This window comes from Patagioenas fasciata, chromosome 2 (genome assembly GCF_037038585.1).
Source record: "Patagioenas fasciata isolate bPatFas1 chromosome 2, bPatFas1.hap1, whole genome shotgun sequence".
Taxonomy (NCBI): domain Eukaryota; kingdom Metazoa; phylum Chordata; class Aves; order Columbiformes; family Columbidae; genus Patagioenas; species Patagioenas fasciata.
In genome coordinates this window covers 148,426,689-148,447,838 of record NC_092521.1, presented here as the reverse complement: position 1 = coordinate 148,447,838, position 21,150 = coordinate 148,426,689, and the positions used below count along the sequence as shown (strand labels likewise).

Here is a 21,150-nt window from a genome sequence, read left to right as displayed (position 1 = left end):
AGACTTTCAAGGGTGAGGGAGGGGGAAGCACATTCTCAAGCGAATCTAAACATTTCCTTTTAAGCATGGAAATGACCAACAAGACTGTATGTGGTGTGGAAACACTGAACCATTAACTTTATAAAGCTTGAAAAACAAAAATAGCATCTACTTTAAATACCTTATGTCCCTATTCAAAACATTATAATCATGCATTTTAGAAGGAAAAGTTAGATTTCACAAAAAATAAATGCTTCAGACACATTTCCACACACAAAAAAAGAAACACAACAAAATCAAACCACCACCAACAAAACCACACAAAAAAACCCCAACCACAACTTCCAAATGTATTTTGAAGTCAATTTGATCAGACAGTTACAAATAGCTTAGAAACTGCACACTCATTCATATACTTGCAGTGTTTTACAAGACAACAAATAAGCACTAGACTAGAAGGATCATACCTGAAATGGTTTAGAGCTGCTGATGTAAAGTGTCTGTCTGATCCATCTGTTTCCTTGATTTCCAAATTTGTACCACAACAGCCATCCCTTCATGTTACTCACAGTTCTCTGCAAGACTGACAGCTTGTAAACTTGCTTTCCAAACATATGATAATGAAAGTTGAAAATGCAGGTTTCATTGCCAGGAGGGTTGAAAACAGGACTAAGCAAAATTGCTTTATCTTGGAATTGGTGTGGCTTGGAGGACTCCATGTAGAGGTAGTGTCCCCTGGCTGTGCCTGTGGTGTGATCCTTCAATGGGCCAGTATTAACTGTGGGGGTTGGACCCTCTATCCTGATCCAGTCTAAGTCATCCTCAACATCCTGCTCCCAATTGCACAGCCCATTTTCAAAGTCACATTGTAGCTCAGGGTCTGGAATGTAAACAGAACAGACTATTAAGTGAAAAAGTGAAAGCAGTATCAAAAGGTGACTGGGCTTTAAAATACTTTCATTAAAATTTTAACACAATGAAAAAAATCATTGTCTCCTTGTACAGATTCACCTCTGAACAACGGAAGTACACTGGACAACAACAAAACAAAACAAGAAATCCTTCACTTAATTACCTTCTCTTTCAATATATATCTGGTAAATGGTAAACAAATAATTTATTGAACAAACAGAACTCTGAATTTAATTATTAATTATTTATATCACCAAATTTATGTATTTTTATAATTTAAGCATGTAAAGTTCTTAAACTGAAATTTGACTGAGTAAAGGATTTACAACTGAAGATAATTGCATGAAATAAACAGGATATAAACTTGTATATGTGTGTAATAAGTGACCTAATATGTTTTTGCATGACAGAAATAGTTCTAAAATTGTGTTGTGTTTTAGATCTTTATTAACCTCATTAATAGTATTTTGATCACTTTATCAAAGCTAAATAAAAGACAGGCATTTATAACAGAACTGCACTTTATTATTTGACACAAGACAAAACATTTGACACAAGACAGAATATACAAAATATATATATATTAAAAAAAAAAAAAAGCTTATCGGATGTGGAGAACTTGCATTTCGTCATTGTGTCTGCTCTTTATAAACAGTAACTGACATACTAGCCACTTTTTTTTTTTTAAACTGTTATTTTCTGTGAAGTTTTAAACTGCAAGTCATATAGCACCTTCTTAGTATAGACTTTGAAATAGGTTATAAAGACAGACATTTTACAAGTGTGAAAACTGAGACAGGCTGGAAAGCCTTACTTTCTTTTAAATTCAGATCAGTTTTAAGTTGATATTCAGTAAATGTCATTGTAGGCTTGCATCCCCTCAAACATGGAAGGTGTCTGCTGTTTCTCAAACTCATTGTGATTTGCATAATTTAGTTACCTCAGGATATGGTAAAGCAACTGCTAGTTACTTTTATTTTATATGGATGTTCTTGAGTTCTTAAGATTGATGAATGCATGTTTCAAGGAAAAAAATCACCAATGGAACTCTTTGGCACTGCAAGGTGAATCTCTAAAATATGACCAACTCATAGCTTTCCTCAGCTCTTGTAAGATCTCTCTTTGAAAGGGGCAATCATGCCCAGCATGATTAATATCTTCTAGTACAGATATTTTAATGTTTTTGAGGTAGAAAGACTTGTTGGTCACAAAAAGGGACAGGACACACACTCCTCTCAGTCCATATACATCCTCCACCGTACTTCCATCAGTGCAATCAAAGGCAGCATGTTAACACAAATCAACTGGTAAAATGAGAATTCTCTCTTCTAAAATAAACTCATAATGCATGTGTGTGTTTTAAAAAAAGTTAAAGAAATACAACTTATTTTAATAAAGGAGGTTGCATTACATTTACCCTCGGCTGTAACTTATCATATGCATTTAGATTAAAAATTTTCAGTTTGTTTCATCAGTAACTATATTCATTTAAAAAATCAGCGGCTGTGACATTGATAGGCTGTAACAGTATTGTACTTCTTTACTCTAAGGATGAATTTGGCAAGTAAATTTTTGTTTTATGTAAAGTAAGTAATAATGGAAAGTACTTACTACAGTTCTCTTCATCCGATCCATCCCCACAGTCATCCACAAGATCACAGACCAGGAAACTGTCAATACAAGCTTTTGTGTCTCTGCACCAGAAAAGGTTAGGACCTTCACAACTTAATGCTGGAGGTGGAAGAGCACAGTTTTCAAACATAATATCATCAATCGCTGAGATACCATCATACAAACCCAGACTGATTTTATCAAGTGATATTTGGAAAGGATGTGGAAGGCGTCCCAGCTGAATGACTGCCTTCAACCACTGATATCCCTCATTGTAATATGCCCTCCAAAGGACAGTAGGTTCTTCCAGCCCATTCACAATCAAACGCATCTCTGCTGCTCCAACTGACTGTCCGTAATTGTAATACCTAAAATCATAACAAACCAGTTAAGGGTTCAAATTATGAGAATGGATCACATCAAATATAATGATCAATATATTTTCTATCATAGCTCCATGAAATGATTCATTTAAATTTAACTCCCAACTTAAGAGACACATTTGCTTTCACATTAAGCAATGAACACCGCTAACACAGATGCATAGTCCTTTTTTTTTATAAATTTAATTCAATACAAAATTGTAAAGTTTCAAGATGGAAAACCAGAACACTTACTGAATGCAAAAGCACAAGTTCTATATATGTTGGTTATTCCTAACATGATGTATTTTTACAGCATTCTTGGAGGATCTCAAAGCATTTAAGAGTCATATATACATAGGTGAGTAGTCATATAACAAAATTGGGAAGAAAACCAGGAAGAGAACCAACAAGTTGTAATTTCCAGAGCTATACTCCAACTTCAAGTCTTGAGTCTTTAATAAAAAGGTATTACCCTCTTCATATGGCAAATGTATTTCACATTGCTCAGAAAAACTGCACTTAATAGTACCAAAGTCAGGCTTTTATTTTAACAGTAGCACCACTTTTGATCTTAGTGGACAGATTATCACCTCTTACTTTTTCTGTTCCTCTTTGACAAGACTGCACAGAGACTGAGACAAGACAATAACTGAAAGGGTTTCTTTTTGCTATGTATGTGAAAAAAAGCTTGGAAGCAAAGCTCCTATTCTTTCGCTGGAACTTTTACATGAAGATGATATGATCTAATTTTGGATAAGTGACTCAAGCAGCTACTGGATTTTGGATGGATTATTGTTCTTGAGCAAAAATCTATAACATTTTCAAATTTATTTAACCACACTAGAAATTTTAGTAAAATGACTGTGGTATTTGTCTACATATATGCATACACAATCCTTTAAAATAATTTTGATCAAAACCTGGCAACAAAGTCCTCCCATGTTCTCCAAGTGCTTCATCTTATTTCTGCATATTGTTCACAATGAAGACTATATGATTAAAGAATAAAAAAAATAAACACTGAAGAAGCAGGTGTGTCTATTGCAAACTATAATTTAAATTTCAGTCCAAGAGAAGTAATGTGAGATGATCTGTGAATTTTCAATATAAATTATTTCATACCAAAAGGACAATGTGCAATTTGATCCAGCTTGCCTGAACTTCGGGCTCCCTAGCCCAGCTACTTGTGAAAAGCTGCTGCTGTTTTTCAGAATGAACATAAAATGACCTGTTGAAATAAAACAGAACACGGTTTTTCAGGCTGAAGAAAGAAACTGTTTTTAAAGGTATTTAAAGTCTTCATGGTCTCCATTTTAGAACTGATTAAAGAATAGGTGTATCTATGCCACTTCTTTGTTTCTAAACCTGGCTTGTCTTACCTTCAGATGTGTTGTAGGTGTGATCCCACAGAGGAGCTTGCTTCTGAAAATCAGAGACAAGAGCACTACTGGAACTTCTCACCCAGTCAAATTCATCTCCACCTGCAGTTTCAATCCAACCACAGCTATCTCTTTCAAAGTCACATACAGCAGCTGAGATGAGGGAAGAGACATTACTTTACTAAAGAAGATTTGCAGTATGAAAAGGAAATAAAATGTTTCTAATATGTCACTGATAACCTAGAAAGAAGTCTTGGAAAAGGGTGCATGGAGACAGAGTACAATATGGGAGAATATTAGTTTCATAACAGTTGGGTAAAACAGCAGTCTCACTGGAACAACCAAACCATAGTTTTGTGCAATGTATTCAGTAAAGCAAGCCCTTCCCTCAAAAGGCACAGCAGTCAAAGCATGCAAAGCAGGTGTGGAGGCAATGGCAACAGGCTCACCATCCTCACGTTATAGAAGAGGAATGCAGAGCATGCAAAGCAGTAACAAGCCTTTTGCAAGATGTTTTAAGGAATCAGTGTTGGAGCTAGAAATCAATTCCTTATCTCTTGAATCCCAGCAAGTATGCTAACGATAGCAAAACCCCTTCTCTAGTTTTAATAGGGACCAAGTTAAATACCAGGCATTACTGAAACACTCTGAAACACAAATGACTGCAGTTAAAAAGATTTGAAAAACATATTCAACTGCATTCTTCAATTCTTCATTTGAAAGAGCAGTGACATTTTAGAAAATATATATACACAAAATAAAGGAAAGAAAGGAGTGGAAGGGTGTCATGTATGAATGAATATAATTTAACAAATATTTATTGTGTTAAAATGAAGAAATACAAGGTTTCCCTCTTCTGCACTTTAAAAAAATCCTCATTAAATCACAAAATGATATTTTTAAGTTCTGCAATTATAATAGACTTTTAATAGAAAACACTGAGAAAATTATTTCAATAATTTTTAAGCAATAATATATTAATATATGTAGATTAAGTAAACAAATATTCAGACATGAACGTCAGTATTCTATTCTAATTTTGCAATGTCTTATCACAATTTACGGTGGCCATGTCATTATGGTATAGAAAACATACATTTCAGAAGGCTTTTTTTTTTCTTTCTATTCTTCTTTAAGAACTGTATCGCATTAAGTTATAAATCATTTGTTATAAAGAATGAAAAAGTCATTAACCAGTTAAGTTAGTATTATTGTTGGTAAAGACTTCTAAAAAGACATGATTTTGTGGATTATTAAGCAAAGCACCCAGAAATGCACAGTTATTCGTGTTGTTTAAAAAAAAAAAATCATTTCACAAATATGGAATGCCAATTAACATTTACAAGATCAAGGAAAATATGAGTTTGCTATACATATGGTATATGTGCATCAGAAATGTCAGTGATAAAATCATGTACATCAAATGTGACAAAAGAGAAGGAAGAACATTTTTATAGGATGTTTTGATCAAATAAAATGAAGATAAAATTATATACAAACATTCAAGGACCTAGGCATGATGGAAATTATTAAGAAACAACTGACCAAACACAATGGTAAGAGAATATCGAGAGTTATTTCTGATTTGTTTTTTGCTCGATAGAAGACACTGTCTCATATTCCCTGGAGAAAAGCAACAGAGAACATGACAAACCTTGGACACAGATGGTTACACCAAAAGAGGCAATTAAACAAGATTAAACTGTTAAGTCTGAGCCCAGACTTCTTGCCTCTATAAGTTTTAACAGAGACAAAACATAAAAGAAAGGATGCATCAGACCATACACATTTAACTTCAGTATAGGTGAATACATTGAGAGAAAATAACCCTGATATCTGCAACTAAATCTTAAACCAACTAATTAACATCTAGAAAAAATACAAGAATAGAGCAAGCTGGTAGAGGCTGGGTGAAATACACTTTTTTCTTGATGCTACACTTCAATTACTTAATTGTTCCATGACCTCTTTGACTGGCACTTCTGTTTCAGACTGAAGTATCCTGAAATAAAACCTAAGGCTTAGGTGCCTCTCTCGTTTCTCTCACAGTGAACACATATAGACTAATCTGCCTTCTCGCCTAGCACTTTATTTTCTGCTTTTCCTTTATTTCTTGTTTTCTTACATGCTCTCTTTAACCATCAAGCAGCCATATAGACTCTGCCAGGCTTTCTGCTCCTCATGTGTTTGAGTAATATATTGCTAGTTTTCTTAAACCTTTTTGTATCATCCTTACTGTGTCAGGTACTTGGCAAAGTCCACTAGACTGTTCCTTCTACATAGCTGCAGGGAAAAGTTCCTGGTTTTATTGATCTAAACAAAAATAAGATCTGAGGGTCATTATTCAGGCCATGTTACTATTTACCCTGTAGTTCTCTACCACTGGATTCCATGCAATATTTGTTGTCATGGTGCACAGTGCATAATTTGCAAGAAAATAGATAGGAGTAACAAGAAGATATACTGGTTTTGCCCCAAAATATTACATAGACATGTGTTGGCAGGAGTAGAAAAGCCAGATTTGTGACTTCAGGTTTCTGTAGAAATTCTGAAAGTTTGTGCGGTCTCCAGCAGAAAAATGTTCTTGCCCTTTCCTCAATAGTCTTCATTGGCACAACCTATTGCCCCTTTTACCTATTCTGCTCTTCTTTGACCCCTCATCTGAGTCCAGCTTTCACTGGAAATCCTCACTGTCTTTCCTCACCCAGACCTTGTCTCTTTGACTGGCCTTTTTCCCCAGACATCTTCTTGCTCTGGGTCCTCTCATGGTCTCAGTTCTCTTCTACTTACAGCCACTATTTCTACTGATCACTCCAAAAGCACCACTGCTCTACATCGGTATTCCTCATTCCTACTCTCCCCTTGGTTTATTCCTTCTTACCAAACTTTTTATTTTTCATCATCATTCTCCTTCCTGGCACTGGCTCTTTGACTAGCTGGTCTGCATCCTTGCCCTGCAGCAGCCTGGGTCTTTTCTACCCCAGCTCCCTTCAGTCCCCTGGTTATACTTCTCTCCCACATCAGCAAGCTCAGGCAATGCAGCCGCTGCAGCCGTTCCTTGTTCTTCACAGACAAAGGTTGTTTCCTCTCACTGCAGATGGCTCTTTAGTCCCATCTCTCCCCCATTTAGCATCCACAAACTGATCCTAATGGAGTTGTCTATGCAATTTCTGTCTCAGGACCCTTCTTCAGTTTAGAAGCTAACAATCTTTTCACTCCTTGAACTGGAGTCCATCACTGTGAGCTAGCTGTTGTTCCTGCCCTCACCTTTAAAAATAGCTGATAAGTCTGGTTGAAATGGAGTAGCAAGCATATAAGGCAGACATTTTGGTATGCAGGATTTTTACTGTAAAAATGAAATTTTGGAAGAGTTGTCTTATAAACAGAGTAGAGTTTTTATGATTTGGAAAGATTAGTGATGGGTAATAAGGGGAAGGTTTCTTACAGTACTAGGGAAATTATTGTTACTTATATAAAGGTAGACATTACTAGCAGAATGGTGTTTAAAGTCAAACAATTATGCCACAGAAGTGGTTTTTAAGAGGGAACACATGCATAATTCTCTTTATTTGCTTTCTGAGTCAATTTAAGCTACTTAAAACTTTATGCTAACATAGAGATTATGTCCAGTTTATGAACTACTTAATTTAAGAGTAGCCTGAGCATGCTTATGCTGCACTAGATTGTATGCCATAGAGATTACCATGAAATGCATATCTCATTTATAAAGGCATAAATACAAAACAATATTATATGTATGTTTTGGTTTTTATCCAAACGTAAATTATTTTATATGTATTTCATATACAAAACCATATTTTGTTTCTGATAATCCACATCATAAGTAGACAGGAAAAACAAACAAACAAACCAACAAATAAACAAAACCAACCAACAAACAACAACAAAAGAAAGCATGGGGCAGGAAGTGCTAAAGGTCAAACAGAATATCAGGAACACATTCATGTTACCAGATTACTTTCCAATCTGATCCTATTCCCTACACTACCATCATGGTTCCTAGGTTGGAAAAGTGGGCATTTAGACTTCACCAAATGCGTAGGATGCTGACCTTAGAAATTATACTGTACATTCATCTTCCAGAGCACAAATACATAATGTGATATGTATGTTAGGTCACTGCTGTAAATCTGAGGCTAGATAAAGGTAGTAGCTTTTTTCTTCTGCTTTAATGCATGGATGTTATATATTATAGATTTACAGCCATACTAAATTGTTCAGCTGTAGAAGAAAAGCTGTGAACTAATAGTGAGTAGTAGTGGCACTAAAGAAAGAGAACATTTAATAGCTTATATTTAACTTTTTTTTTTTTTTTTTTTTTTACTTTTCTCAAGAAGACATATATTTTTGTAAAATGCAACTAGGAATCTTGAAGAAAGAATGATGTCATCATGTGTCAGGATCAACAACATAAATGTGCACCTCAGACCAAAGAGGATGTCAGGGGAACAAATTTACTGGCCCTCCTGTATATGAAGAGAAGTGAGAAAGATAGTGTCCTCCAAGAAGTGGGAAACCTACACTGAAATAAGAAAGACACTCTGAGAAGTGAAGATTTTGAGTGAATTCTTTCAGTCCTGACAGGAAGAACTAATTTGAGAGATAATAAAAATCAAGAGATTACTCAAGAGATGATCCTGTGAGATAAGCAAATTACATGGAGTCTCTGCTTGTTTAGTGTACTTGGTGGACCCAAGCATCTAAGTAAATCACCTCACTGGAATATAAAATAGAAAGATTTAAATGAAAAATATTTAGAAAGATACTTTAAGTCTATGTAATATCCTTGCCTACTTCTCATACTGAGATGAAAAACTTAAATTAACAAGGTTAAGGAGCATACAATCACCAGCAGATGGAACATCATGGGAAAAAAGTGTTAATATTGATGAAAGGAACAAGGTAGTTGTAGGTGGTAAAGTCAACAAAACATCTGTGCTTAGCCAAGCTAAGAAATTACGAAAAGTGACTGAGAAAAATGTAATGTTTACACACAATTGCATGAATTTATATAATAAAATGCAGAAAGTAATGGTACAAGGATAGATCTAACAGCAGTTTCATCACATTTCTGCCATCCTGTCATGACTGGAATATTGTGATGGTTATTAAAAAAGAAGTAAACACAAAGATGGTGAAATACCATTTATGGAAGATTAATAAGAGATATTCTAGTGCCACAGGCTACCAGACTAACACCAGCAGATGGAACATCATGGGAAAAAAGTGTTACTATTGATGAAAGGAACAAGGTAGTTGTAGGTGGTAAAGTCAAGATGGTGAAATACCATTTATAGAAGATTAATAAGAGATATTCTAGTGCCACAGGCTACCAGACTAACATGGTGAAAGGTAAATACTCAAAATACTCAAAATACTCAAAAATACTTGGCAATACTCAACATGCCAAATTACTTGCAGAGACATTTATGTAACTACATTCTGCTTCCCACACTACAAGCAGCAGTGCTAACACACGCTGAGCCAACTCAGCAGTACAACAATGATTTATAAGTAATATATTTTGAGCAAAGATCACCATAAATATACTTATAACAAGTCCATAGTTTAACTTTTGGCATAGAATTGTTCATGTATAGTCTGGACAAGTGAGACAGGTACAGCAAAATTTTCTTCAGTCATATAATTAGAGAAAAAGAAAAGGCATTGCCATATGGAGAGCTTGCAATTAAGGATATCTAGGACACCTAACTGGACATTTGTCTTCACTTTTAGATACAATGTCAAGATAGAAATACAGGTTGAATACCTCAAAAAAAGGGTATTTTGAAATATAAATTATCATATTTGCAGTCAACACAATCCATTTTAGTATTCTTGAACTAAAAGTTAACTGGTAACTCTTATCCCAGAGCAGTGAAGGAAACGCTGCATGCAACTAAATCTGTTTAGAATGTTTTTAATTAGACTATTGGTTTGGAAGTGTTATTATTTGGTCAGAGAACAAAATCCCACTACTTGAGCGTAGGAAGGGTAACAAGAGAGCAATCCAGATTATCAGAACCCAATACTACATGGGATACATAAGCACATTTTGAAGAAAAGTACAAAAACCACAAAGCGAATCAAAATGCAAAAGAGTGTAATAAGTTTAAATATGAGTAATGTGAGCAGAGTGGGAGTAAAGCAGTAAACCTCTTCTCAGTGGGGTCAAGCAAAATGAGAAGATAAAGGCACTACTTGTTGCACTGTAAGGGTGATTTAACACTGGAACAGGTTGCCCTGAGCAGCTGCATGGCCTCGATTCTCAGAGATATTCAGAACCCAACTGTGTAAGGTCCTGGGTGTTCTGCTTCAGTGTACCCTGCTTTGAGCAGAGGGGTAAACTGGATGGTCCTCAGACAACCTCATCTATTCCATGGTAACAGCAGAATTTTTCCCCTATCTTCCATCTGTCCCATAAGAGGAAAGATATTCTACCTAGGGAACCTTTAGTAGTTATTTCTGGTCTTAGCTAATCGAAAACTTAGATAATAAAAGAGAACTCCGTTTCCTAACTTCAAGTTCTGTATTGTTGGGATACAAAACATTCTAAATAACTAAAACACTGGACACCAGTGCTTTAGCCAAGAACGATGGGATGCTGAAAGTTTAGAGAAATTGCATGAATACTAATGGAAGCTGTCATTATTTTTTTTATCAGCTGAAAGTTAAATAGATTATTGTTTATCAGAACAACACCTCTCAAATTTCCTAATAAAAACTATAGAACATAAACATGGATTTTGTATTGTACTAGCACCTGTGAAGAAGTTTAGTCTTCGTGATGCATAACATAGCGCAGTCAGAATATACTGTAAGTATATTGTCTACTGTATTTCTGTTATTTGTGAGAATGCTAGAACCCATCATCTTCTATTTAAACTAAAAAAGGAAAATATACTCAATATTGCTCATGGCAGCTAGCTTTGAAAATGCATCATGACTTCTATAGCACATTTCAATGAGAAAGACATTCATTTTCAAACATGGAAAGTATAACAATTTCTTATGCAGAGCAACTAATTGAACGCATCAAAAAGATTTTTTTAAAGCTACATATTAGAGGCCCCAGAATATTTGCAAGCTCTCTCCTGACTGTACGTTGCAGAAGGACTCCACAATGCATCACCTCCCTTTATATGTCTCTGTATCTTAGTTTCCATGCACAGTAAACCAGGGCACATGGCCCAGAAAGGAGTCACAGAAAATGCTGGCACAACTTAAACAGTATCTGTGACCATGTCTGTGCACAGATGCTTTTTTTATCAGTGACATCTTCACATCAAAATTAAGCATATAAAACACAAAATTTGAACACAAGTCTGTGGCCACTGCATTTTTAATGTGTTCTCACTGTTTCTCAGGCCTAATTGCAGGACACTTTTAGAAAAGACATCTTACACAGTGGTGCTACAGAATTTACCAAATTTGTACAAGTGCAACATATTTTCCTCTTTTTTTTTTTTTCTTTTTTTTAATCTTAATTTTGTATGTGTGAGGACACATGGGCAAGAATGTGTGCATGAGTTTTGTTCGGTTTATTTTACCATGCCTTGCTGAATCAGCTTCTAATCTCTTACAGATTAAGACTTCATTCAGTATAACACTGTACCTGATATTTAGCATATAAAGAGTTATAAAATAAAATATTTTAAGTAATTCTTTCTTGTAAATAATTAATCAAAGGCCTTTTTTTCTGGTTTTGAAGTTAAGAGGGAAGTAATTGCTGCAGAAAATAAAAAGGTGAAAAATCAAAATAGAATCAAAATGAAATAATTATTTCTCAAGAACTTTTGCTTTTAATTAAATTACAACATTTTCAAAGTCATGAAAGCCTGAGAAATAGGACAAAAAGTGTAGTCATAGGATCCTAAAAATATAGATTTTTTTTTTTTAAATTTTCACTTACGGCACATGGCTTCATCGCGGTTATTTGAACAGTCAAGTGTAAAATCACAAAATTTGTCAAATGAAATACATTGTCCATTCCCGCACGAAAAATACCCCGGTGGACAGTAAAAAGATGAAGAATTAGCATCAGCAAATTCTGTTTTCCCTTAAAAATCAGAAAAGAAAATATAAGTAAAAACACACGCATATATAAAATTCTAAGATACGCTGTTTTGTCTTCAAAAATAGTAATGCACACAATATCTGGAATGTTGTATCACCTATGACGTGAGCCAGATTATATCACAACTGATAAGAAACACAGCTGATATTAATGTCTGATACTCTTACACTATATATTATTCTCCACAATATTCAAACGTTGGTGTGAAAAATTATCAACCCCCCCTTGAAGTTAAAGGAGCAGGCTGAAGCTCGGAGATGAGGTGCTGTATACAGCAGTCGGGAGCAGCTCTCACAAGAGCTTTCTACTGTAATGGTGGTTTCTCTGCATTTAGGTCACAATGAATGTTCCAAGAAGCCAAAAGTTTGATGTTGTGTACACATGATGATGTTGTGCAAACTAGCTTGCACCTCAAACTACACATTAGAGAACGCTTCATATTTCAATGAACGAGGGAAATAAAGCTGGTTTTACTTCATTCGATTTCTGGAAAGGTAGCAACTGAGAGGAATGACACCCTTTTCAACTTTTTTGTTTAACTTAATTTATTTAGATACTCATACTGCTATCTAGACAGAACTTTTTTTAGACAAAGGACTCCCTTCTGAAAATAATACCCTTGTGACTGATGGGTAAATAGGGGAGTTTTAGGGGAAAATAATTGAAGAAAATCAATGTTTCTTCAAATAACCAGCTACCATCACTCAGACTGTATACGGGGATCAGAGAAGTCTCAAAACACGACACTGAAGTTTTCTATCATGCCTTTAAATTTTCCAGTAAAGAAGAAATTCGGATATCTGCTGGGTATAACTATCAGTATTACCACTGGATGCATATATGCCCATGCCATTTCAGAAAAGTCATTAATAGTCAAGAGGACCAGAAACAGCAGTCAGAAGGTTACAGTTATTTTATGTTTCCATCTGTTTGCACTTCAAGATTACAGAGTGGAAGTAAACAGTCAAGTTTGGTGGGAACTTACTGTTTGTTAGGTATTTGTCAGTAATTATGGGTGCACTCTCTTGCCTTAAAGATAACATGATGATATTTGGTGGAAGATGTACGATGCTTTGCTTCTGTCTCTGCATCCAAGTGTGAATGTGAGCAAGGTACTACGTAGTAAGTAGTATCTAAAAACTCCCACCACAGCTTACTTCCCAGAGCTAGTGTAAATTACTTATAGCAGCCAGTGCATAACACAAGGCCAGAGTTCTCATTATAGATGGTGGCTAACAGCAGATGGACTTTTTCCTCAGATTATCCCCTACATTTTTACAGGTGTCCCCTGAAGTTGTTCAGTCTAACCATAGTCACAGATAACAGGCATTGGGAAAAATGTATTGAAAACCACAGAACTTGCCTTCACTTTTCTGACTGGCACCTAGAAGAGGTTTATTCACAACTCCACATTCCTTTGTTATGCTGATGTCATCAACAGCAACAGTAGCATTTGCTGTAAGAATGGTAGCTTGTAAAATAATCTGTAAAGACAAATAAATAAATTAGTTCATTAAAGGTGACATGATAAAAAGACACACACACGTAGATATATATATATTCCTTTATAATTTACTCCATGTACTCAGGAAGTAAATACTGTCTATAAGCAACTTGGAATACTAGACAGCAAAAACTGTCATTAAGATTTGATCAAAGTTGGAAATTCACTCCTCAACTGTCAAAGTCATAACTAACTTCATTTATGTGAAGTTATGCAACCCAGGTGACCTTGCTTCAATCTGAACTGGTAAAAGCCATCACTACTTGAATTAATCATCTTCCTGCTGGAACCATTGAAAGTTACACACCTTTTTATATTAATTATTCAAGGTTACCAAATCTGACGGTTTACACCACCATTTAATTATTTTCATGTATATTATGCTTTGGGAAGTCAACAACATGTGGTGCTACTTGACTTTTATTACCAGGAGGTGATTCTGATGCATACAATACTGAAACAATGGCAGTATTCTTTAATAGGCACATCTATTTAAAAAGCTAAATGAAATTATTTTTATAATGGGCATTAAATAAGTTCTCTTTTTGTAGTTATAATGAAATAAAATTAGTTCTATAAGTCATATGAAAGCAACTTTTTGAAAGCAATGTAAATGTAATTTTTAATTACCTGAAAAGGTAAGTCCTCAGCTGCACTTTCTACAGGTATATTCACTTTTGTCCACTGCATCTCAGGCAATCCTGAAATGTCATGCAATTTTTCCAAACTTCCATCCAGTGCAGTTCTCTTAAAGACAGAAAGCTGTGAATCCTGAGATAACCGGTACCAAAACCTTACCTGTTGAAAGAGTTTTTAATGAAACACATTAAAAACGACATCACTGATCTGCAGTACATTCAGTACCAACTCATATATGTAAATCATAATGTAGAATGACATGACGGGTCTCAAAACAGCCTGGGTATAAAAGACATGTGTGAAACTATGGCATGCTGAGGAGTAGTATTATGACCAAAGATAAAAACAAGATTAAAAGTAAAGCTTATTTTTAAAACTTACTTTTAACTCATGCTTATCAGATGATGAAGATCAGCTGATATGACCCCTCTTAACTCTTTTTAGTTTAGCAATCTCAAAGATTATTTTTCTTCCCAAATGATGAATATAGGACAGCTTCATAAATATTTTAATTTTAGAAGGGCAACAGTCAAGGTGCTTTTATGAAAGAAACCTTATGATCTTCTATTTCCACAATCAACACCTGAAAATTATCTGAAAACATATGCTTTAAATAACCTATTGGTCTCCTGAAATAAGTGAATTGACCAATATATAGGAAGAAAAAATATGACTGCAGGAGGACGAGGCTAGAAAAACCTGTTTGCCAAGCAGAAAAGACCAGAAAACTGAGAATCCCAGTCTGCTATGCCTCAACTGGCAATATAGAGTAAACCTGATGCATTTAATATTTTTTTTAATATAAATACTACACAGACAAAAAATCAACTTAGAACTGCAGGGAAGAAACAAGATTTTCAAACACTTTCTTTTTTCCTTCCCCTTGAGTCTTTCCTCCTTCTTCACATAGTGAAATACTAAAATTTCTTCAATTGCAGACTCCTTACTTCCCTGCAAAATCCTTAATAATACTTGAATCTTTGTGAAGGCAAAACAAGAACTGTAAAAATAGCTCTTCCCACTCAGTTGTCTGCACATCTTCATATAATCTTACACTGTGAATCTTGGATCACCACACTCCAGAGAGAAAGTTTTCATTTATTTTTTCATAGTACCTCATCTTTTAAACAGAGTTAAAGAACATAGGCCATTTTGAGCTAGCAACCAAATGAAACATATGTATTTTTTGCAAGACAATAACAAATAAGTGAAAACTCATCTTTACCTCAGAACAAACACAGATGCATGTGTTAGCCAGCTTTTCAGTTAGACATGAAACAATTCAAATCTTTTATTTGAGCAAGACAGCTGACACAATAGGTTCTACAGGTCATGGAAAAGCATTATATTAGGGACTGTAACAGTTAAATCAGCCTCAGAGTGGTGATGTAATTTTCAGTCAATTTAATTTATTGTGATTTAGCATAAACTTCTAATCACTGGTCATCCTACTGAGAAAAGAAAAAAACACAGCAAACAAACAGAAAAAAGAAAACACAACCAAAAAAAAAAACAAAAACAAAACAACAACAACAACAAAAAAACACCACACACACACAAAAAAAAAACACACAAAAAAACCCCAATCAACCACCATCACATTCATAAAAACACACTTAAACACAATCTTGAGCAAACACTTTTCCCCCTGCTTCCTCAGTCCAGTTTACATCAAACACTTAGCCTGCCACCTTCCTAATCTTAATTTCCCTAATTTTTGCTGCAGGTTACACTCAGTTTGGCTCAATTCCAACAGGTGGAGCAGGAGGTTGGGCACGTGAGTAACAGTTTCTTTCTGGTGCTCCCTCTATGTTGCCCTACTCTGCTCATTGCTTCTTACTCTTCTTCGCCTGCTTCAGCTCAGGGCTTTTACAGGCCATAGTCCCTCTGTGTTGTCAGCTACACCAGTATGTCACCCATGGCCACAGTTCCTTGGGCGTGTTCCTGTCCTAGCATGGGTCACCCACAGACGCAGTCCTCTCAGAGCCATACCTTCTGAGCATGGACGACCTCCTCCTGTGGGCACATCTCCAGCTGTGTCCGAGAAAATGTCCCCTTCCACACCTGTCCTCATTTGTCCCCAGGAGATTTTTTTTTCCTTAGGGGAAGCAGTAGTTTACAAGTAACCAGACCCTGAGAGAAGTCTTGCCTTCAATAAATTATCACTTTAGTATCTCCGTTATAAGTATAGACCCTTAGCATGCCAAAGAAGAGGAAGAACAGGACTGATGAATTTACATTCAAATCATTGACCGATAAAATCATCATGCATACGGACTCACTAACTTTCATTTCTGTCTCTGAATTTAATCCATAAAATTGGCAAATACACCAAAGATGAAACATCGCTATGTATGAAGGTTTTCTTTTTGCTTGTGTTACGTAGAGGTTTTGTTACAACTCACTTTTTAATGTCTTCTGGCTTCATGGGTGGTGGACTTGCTCTCTCCATTTCTCATAGTGTTCCTTTATCTTCCCATTCACTAAATATTGTATTATATACCATACTAAACTGAAATACTTTCATGTAACATTTTTCCCCACCAGAAAGTTTAAGGGATACAAAGCAGCAGGTATACAAACATTTTTCAAAATCAGCTGTTTGAAGAACTGTACCCTAAACAATCTAGACATAAGATTTATGTTTATAAAACAGTTTTTTTTAAAAAATCTGCGTTTTCATTGCATAAGAAATAAAATTACCGTCCCTCTTTACAGTGACTACTGAGTCTATTGACGAGTCATAAACAGAGAGCTAGGAGTAGAAATTTGCTTCTGCAACTCCAAAACCTTGAGCTAAATGAAGATGTTTCTTAGCTGACATCTACAGAAAAGACTCAGCTACAAGGAGCTTCAAAAAAGAAGTTAATTCTAAGCTTTAGTTAGCCAGTAAGACACAATATAAAACTGTTATCCCTCAACTCCAATTTTCTTTTTTTTTTTTTTTTTTTCCCAACAATGGGAGCCAAAGAACTTGTAAAGCTATTAATAAACATAGACCTCTTTATGTAGATCCTTTTATCGTCTCAGTGGGACATCCAATAGAGGGCAACATCTCACATTTATACGCAGAAAGGATAACACACCAATACACATCCTAATGAGCAACCCATACTCCTTTCTCTTTCCCAGAATTAAAAGTCTGCAGTGAAAATGTGGCAGAAAGCCAGGCTTCCAGTCTTCGGAAAGAGTCTCTTTTCAAACACATGTAGCTGGATAAGAACTTGCCCTAGTTTTTGTTGATTCTGGGAATTTTAATTACATTCAATATGTACATACTGTAAAATGGTTTCTATTCTGACTTTGAACTAGAGAAATGTATGTGCACCCCTGCTGCATTTGTATTTATTTTGATTGCAGATCGAACTCTGCAATAAATCTAACTAGAATGATTCACTGATTCACATACCAGTTGTTCCCAGTTTGCCTTTAGGGGTTCTGAGATAAGTTAATCTGAACCTAAAGGGTGCTTATCTACTCAGTATCAAAGTCTACAAAAGAGATTTGAAACTTCCTGAACAAATGCACTGAGTGTACAAAGGCTGCTGGTATCCCAGGGATAATGCAACATGCAGGGTGCTGATGGGATACTGAGAGGCCTTTCATGTTCCCTGCAGCAGCATTTTGATTGATTTCATTCTGCATCTATTTTGTGTCTAATTCTTTACAACACTAAAAGCCATGTGAAGATTCAGAACTGAGACAGTGCATTAAATGGCAGCTGGGTTCTGTTCTTAAATTGTTTGAGCAGCTTTTACTCTTCAGCTACAAGTTGCAACCATGCAGCTGACCTCTGGTAACTCATTGATGTGCCCAGTCAAAGTCAGCTACAGTCTCAAGTAAAAGAAATTTATCTGAGCCAACCCTTGTTTCAGGTCCCTTACTCTAGAAAAAAAAAAACCTGGGTTCTGCTGGAATAAACTTCTGTTGCTTGTTGGGTCTTATAAGTACTGCATATTGTTTTCTGACATTTTTGTTTTTTAAAAAAATTTCTTCTAAGTAAAATTACAGTTTCTATTCTACATAGAGTCCAAAAAATTAAGCAATCTGTCTAAATTTTATTTTATTTCTCTAAAGACTGTCTTTGTCATGGAACACAGTATAATTCTTTTGACAAGCTTTGCCCATGTTTTCCTTTTCTTTTATGTGACTTCTCAAATCAGGAGGCATTATGCAGCAGCAGAAAAAATACAGCACCATAATTTAACAACTTAGCTTCTGCCTAACATGGCATAAGCTACGAAAGTTACAGAATAGAAAAAAAAAAAAACTTATAAAATTGTGCAGGACCTATTCATTTTATTCAGCAGCCAAAAGAATAAAAAAAATACAGTTAGGAATGTTTTTTGCATTATGTTCTCTAATAATATATATATTTAGTATATGTCTTTGTACATATTTTGTCAAAAATTCCAACATCCTCATTATGAAACTGTATTTTCATTTTTCATCTAAAATTTTTCAATTTTTTATTCCTCCTGACCCATTTTCTCTAGGTACCTTTTCTAGTTTCTCACATCAAACAGCATCCTGGCTGGTTTCTTTTCCATTCCTCTTGTCCACAAGACATTTGACAAAAAAAAAAACACTTCAAAGTAAACTCTGAAGTACTGCATCCTCCTGAAACCATCAGTTGAAATTTAGTATGTGTCTAGAGCATGGTAGCCAACTCTCTTAGGTCACACCAACATAGTTAATATACATAGCGACTTCATACCACAGGTCTCCTGTTATGGGACCCTGGATGTGCGAGTCTTTCCTGCCTGTAGACAACAGTGTGTCTCTTTACCAGCTTGTGTTCAAAAGGCAGGCTGTGAGTCTATATGGCCCTGATATTGCTGTCCAACTGTGCTTGTCACAGCATACAAAAACCTGAAGCACGCTTAAACCAGAGTCACCTGGTGGATGCTTTAGAAAGAAAAGCCTAGGGAAGAGAAGGTTCCAGGGAGACCTTATTAGAGCCTTTCAGTACTTAAAAGGGGCCTATAAGAAAGATGAGGACAGATTTTTTTATCAGGGTCTGTTACAATAAAACAAGGAGTAATGGTTTTTAACTAAAGCAGGGGAGATTCAGGCTAAATACAAGGAATTTTTTTTTTACAATGAGGGTGGTAAAATGCTGGAACAGATTGCCCTGAGAGGTGGTAGATGCCCCATTCCTGGAGACATTCAAGGCCAGGCTGGACGGGGCTTTGACCAACTTGATGTGGTAGAAGATGTCCCTGGTCATGGCAGGAGGGTTGGATTAGATGGTCTTTGAAGGTCCCTTCCAACACAAACTACTCTGTGATTCTGTGCATAATAATCAGATATAACAATTTGGCAGTAAAGCAGTAAGGAGCCTGCTGCACCTCCCTCCTCCCAAAGAATTTGTCTGTAACTCCTTCTACTGGTATTGAAATTGATCCAGTTTTTCTGCAGCAACACTTACAGCATGAAAAGTACCATATCTGCACATCAGGCGAGTGATAGCTTACGAAGGTGGGGACAGTTAATATCAAACTGTTACCTGACAGCAAGAAAGTCCAGGGGACAACTTGACAAGGAGAGGGCTCCCCAGATGAGACATGGACATCTTTGTGTTCATCTGATGTGATCCACTGAAGTAAATGAATGCTCCTGTAAACAAAAATCAAAGAAATATGAGGAATATATCATGCTTCAATGGCAAACAGCTACCTTAGAGAGCTAACTTTGTGCTCTGTGAGGCACATAAAACTTATTCATAAATGTAAACAAATGAAACAACTTTGCTGTCAGTTCATTCTCTGTGAGTAACAAGGAGGGTGTTGCGACAGGCTGTGGCAACCAGCATCCATGTAGGCAGAGACAAAATAGAATTGTTAAATGCTCCTGCTCTTTCCTCCACAGTAAACTGAACATGACTGAGTCCAAAGATAAGGAAAGTGAGGAAAGGAAAAAGGGGTATCTGGGCAGCCATTGCTAAAAAGACCTTTTCTTGGTACCTGTAAGTACTTTAACCTGAGGAAGTAAATACTGAGCGCTGCAAAACGTGTTCAGATGCTGCTTCTGTGAGTGCTTTACTATGCAGGACTATTGGAAGTATTTTATCTGCCCTCTTTAGGCAAAAACCTTAAGACCTCCATCCTCCAAACACTATAACTACTTCCCATCAGCACAATGCCCTTCTCCTCTCTGCACAGGCTGAGGCGAGTGTAGGGATTGCAGGAGCTGCAACACGGATCACCCTGGAGATCAAACAGCGTAGACGTCAGCTGGGATCCCTAAAGGACACATTTTAATTGGCTTAAATAATGTTTCAAACAGAATTTAGAACAAAAAGAAATTTCCTTTAGGGTACAGTATTCAATCTCAGTGCAACCCAGTCAGTTTTAAGCATGCTAACAATATTGCAGACCATGGGAGCCAATGGAATAAGCTATATTTTCTCATGGGGTCCACAGACTTCACATTGTTGCCTGTGCTAGTGGGGATGAAAGCTTAATTAAAGATCTAATCTGAACTCTGGCAAACGAACTGCCTTTGGATTTGAACTGCAGCAGATGTGCTCCAGACAAAGGTAGGGAAGGATAAACATCTTCAAGGGGCCCTAAAGCAGCATATTTTGAATGCCGTCAGTGCTGCCTTCACTGAATACCAAGACTTTTTCATGAAAGTCTATGCAAAACAACACTAAAGGCT

The 21,150-nt window shown here is 36.0% G+C and overlaps 1 protein-coding gene across 1 annotated transcript in view; it reads right to left on the bottom strand.

Annotated features, from left to right (window-relative positions):
- The window catches only part of MALRD1 (MAM and LDL receptor class A domain containing 1), a 296,432-nt gene that overhangs the window by 186,401 nt on the left and 88,881 nt on the right, over positions 1-21,150 (bottom strand). Inside the window, exons 12-19 of the mRNA XM_071805517.1 lie at positions 19,997-20,106; positions 14,479-14,646; positions 13,708-13,828; positions 12,180-12,326; positions 4,247-4,399; positions 3,990-4,095; positions 2,503-2,870; positions 447-859 (exon numbers count right to left, since the gene is read on the bottom strand). Of these exons, the coding sequence (XP_071661618.1) occupies positions 447-859; positions 2,503-2,870; positions 3,990-4,095; positions 4,247-4,399; positions 12,180-12,326; positions 13,708-13,828; positions 14,479-14,646; positions 19,997-20,106 (1,586 nt within the window). The remainder of the gene's footprint in view (positions 1-446; positions 860-2,502; positions 2,871-3,989; positions 4,096-4,246; positions 4,400-12,179; positions 12,327-13,707; positions 13,829-14,478; positions 14,647-19,996; positions 20,107-21,150) is intronic.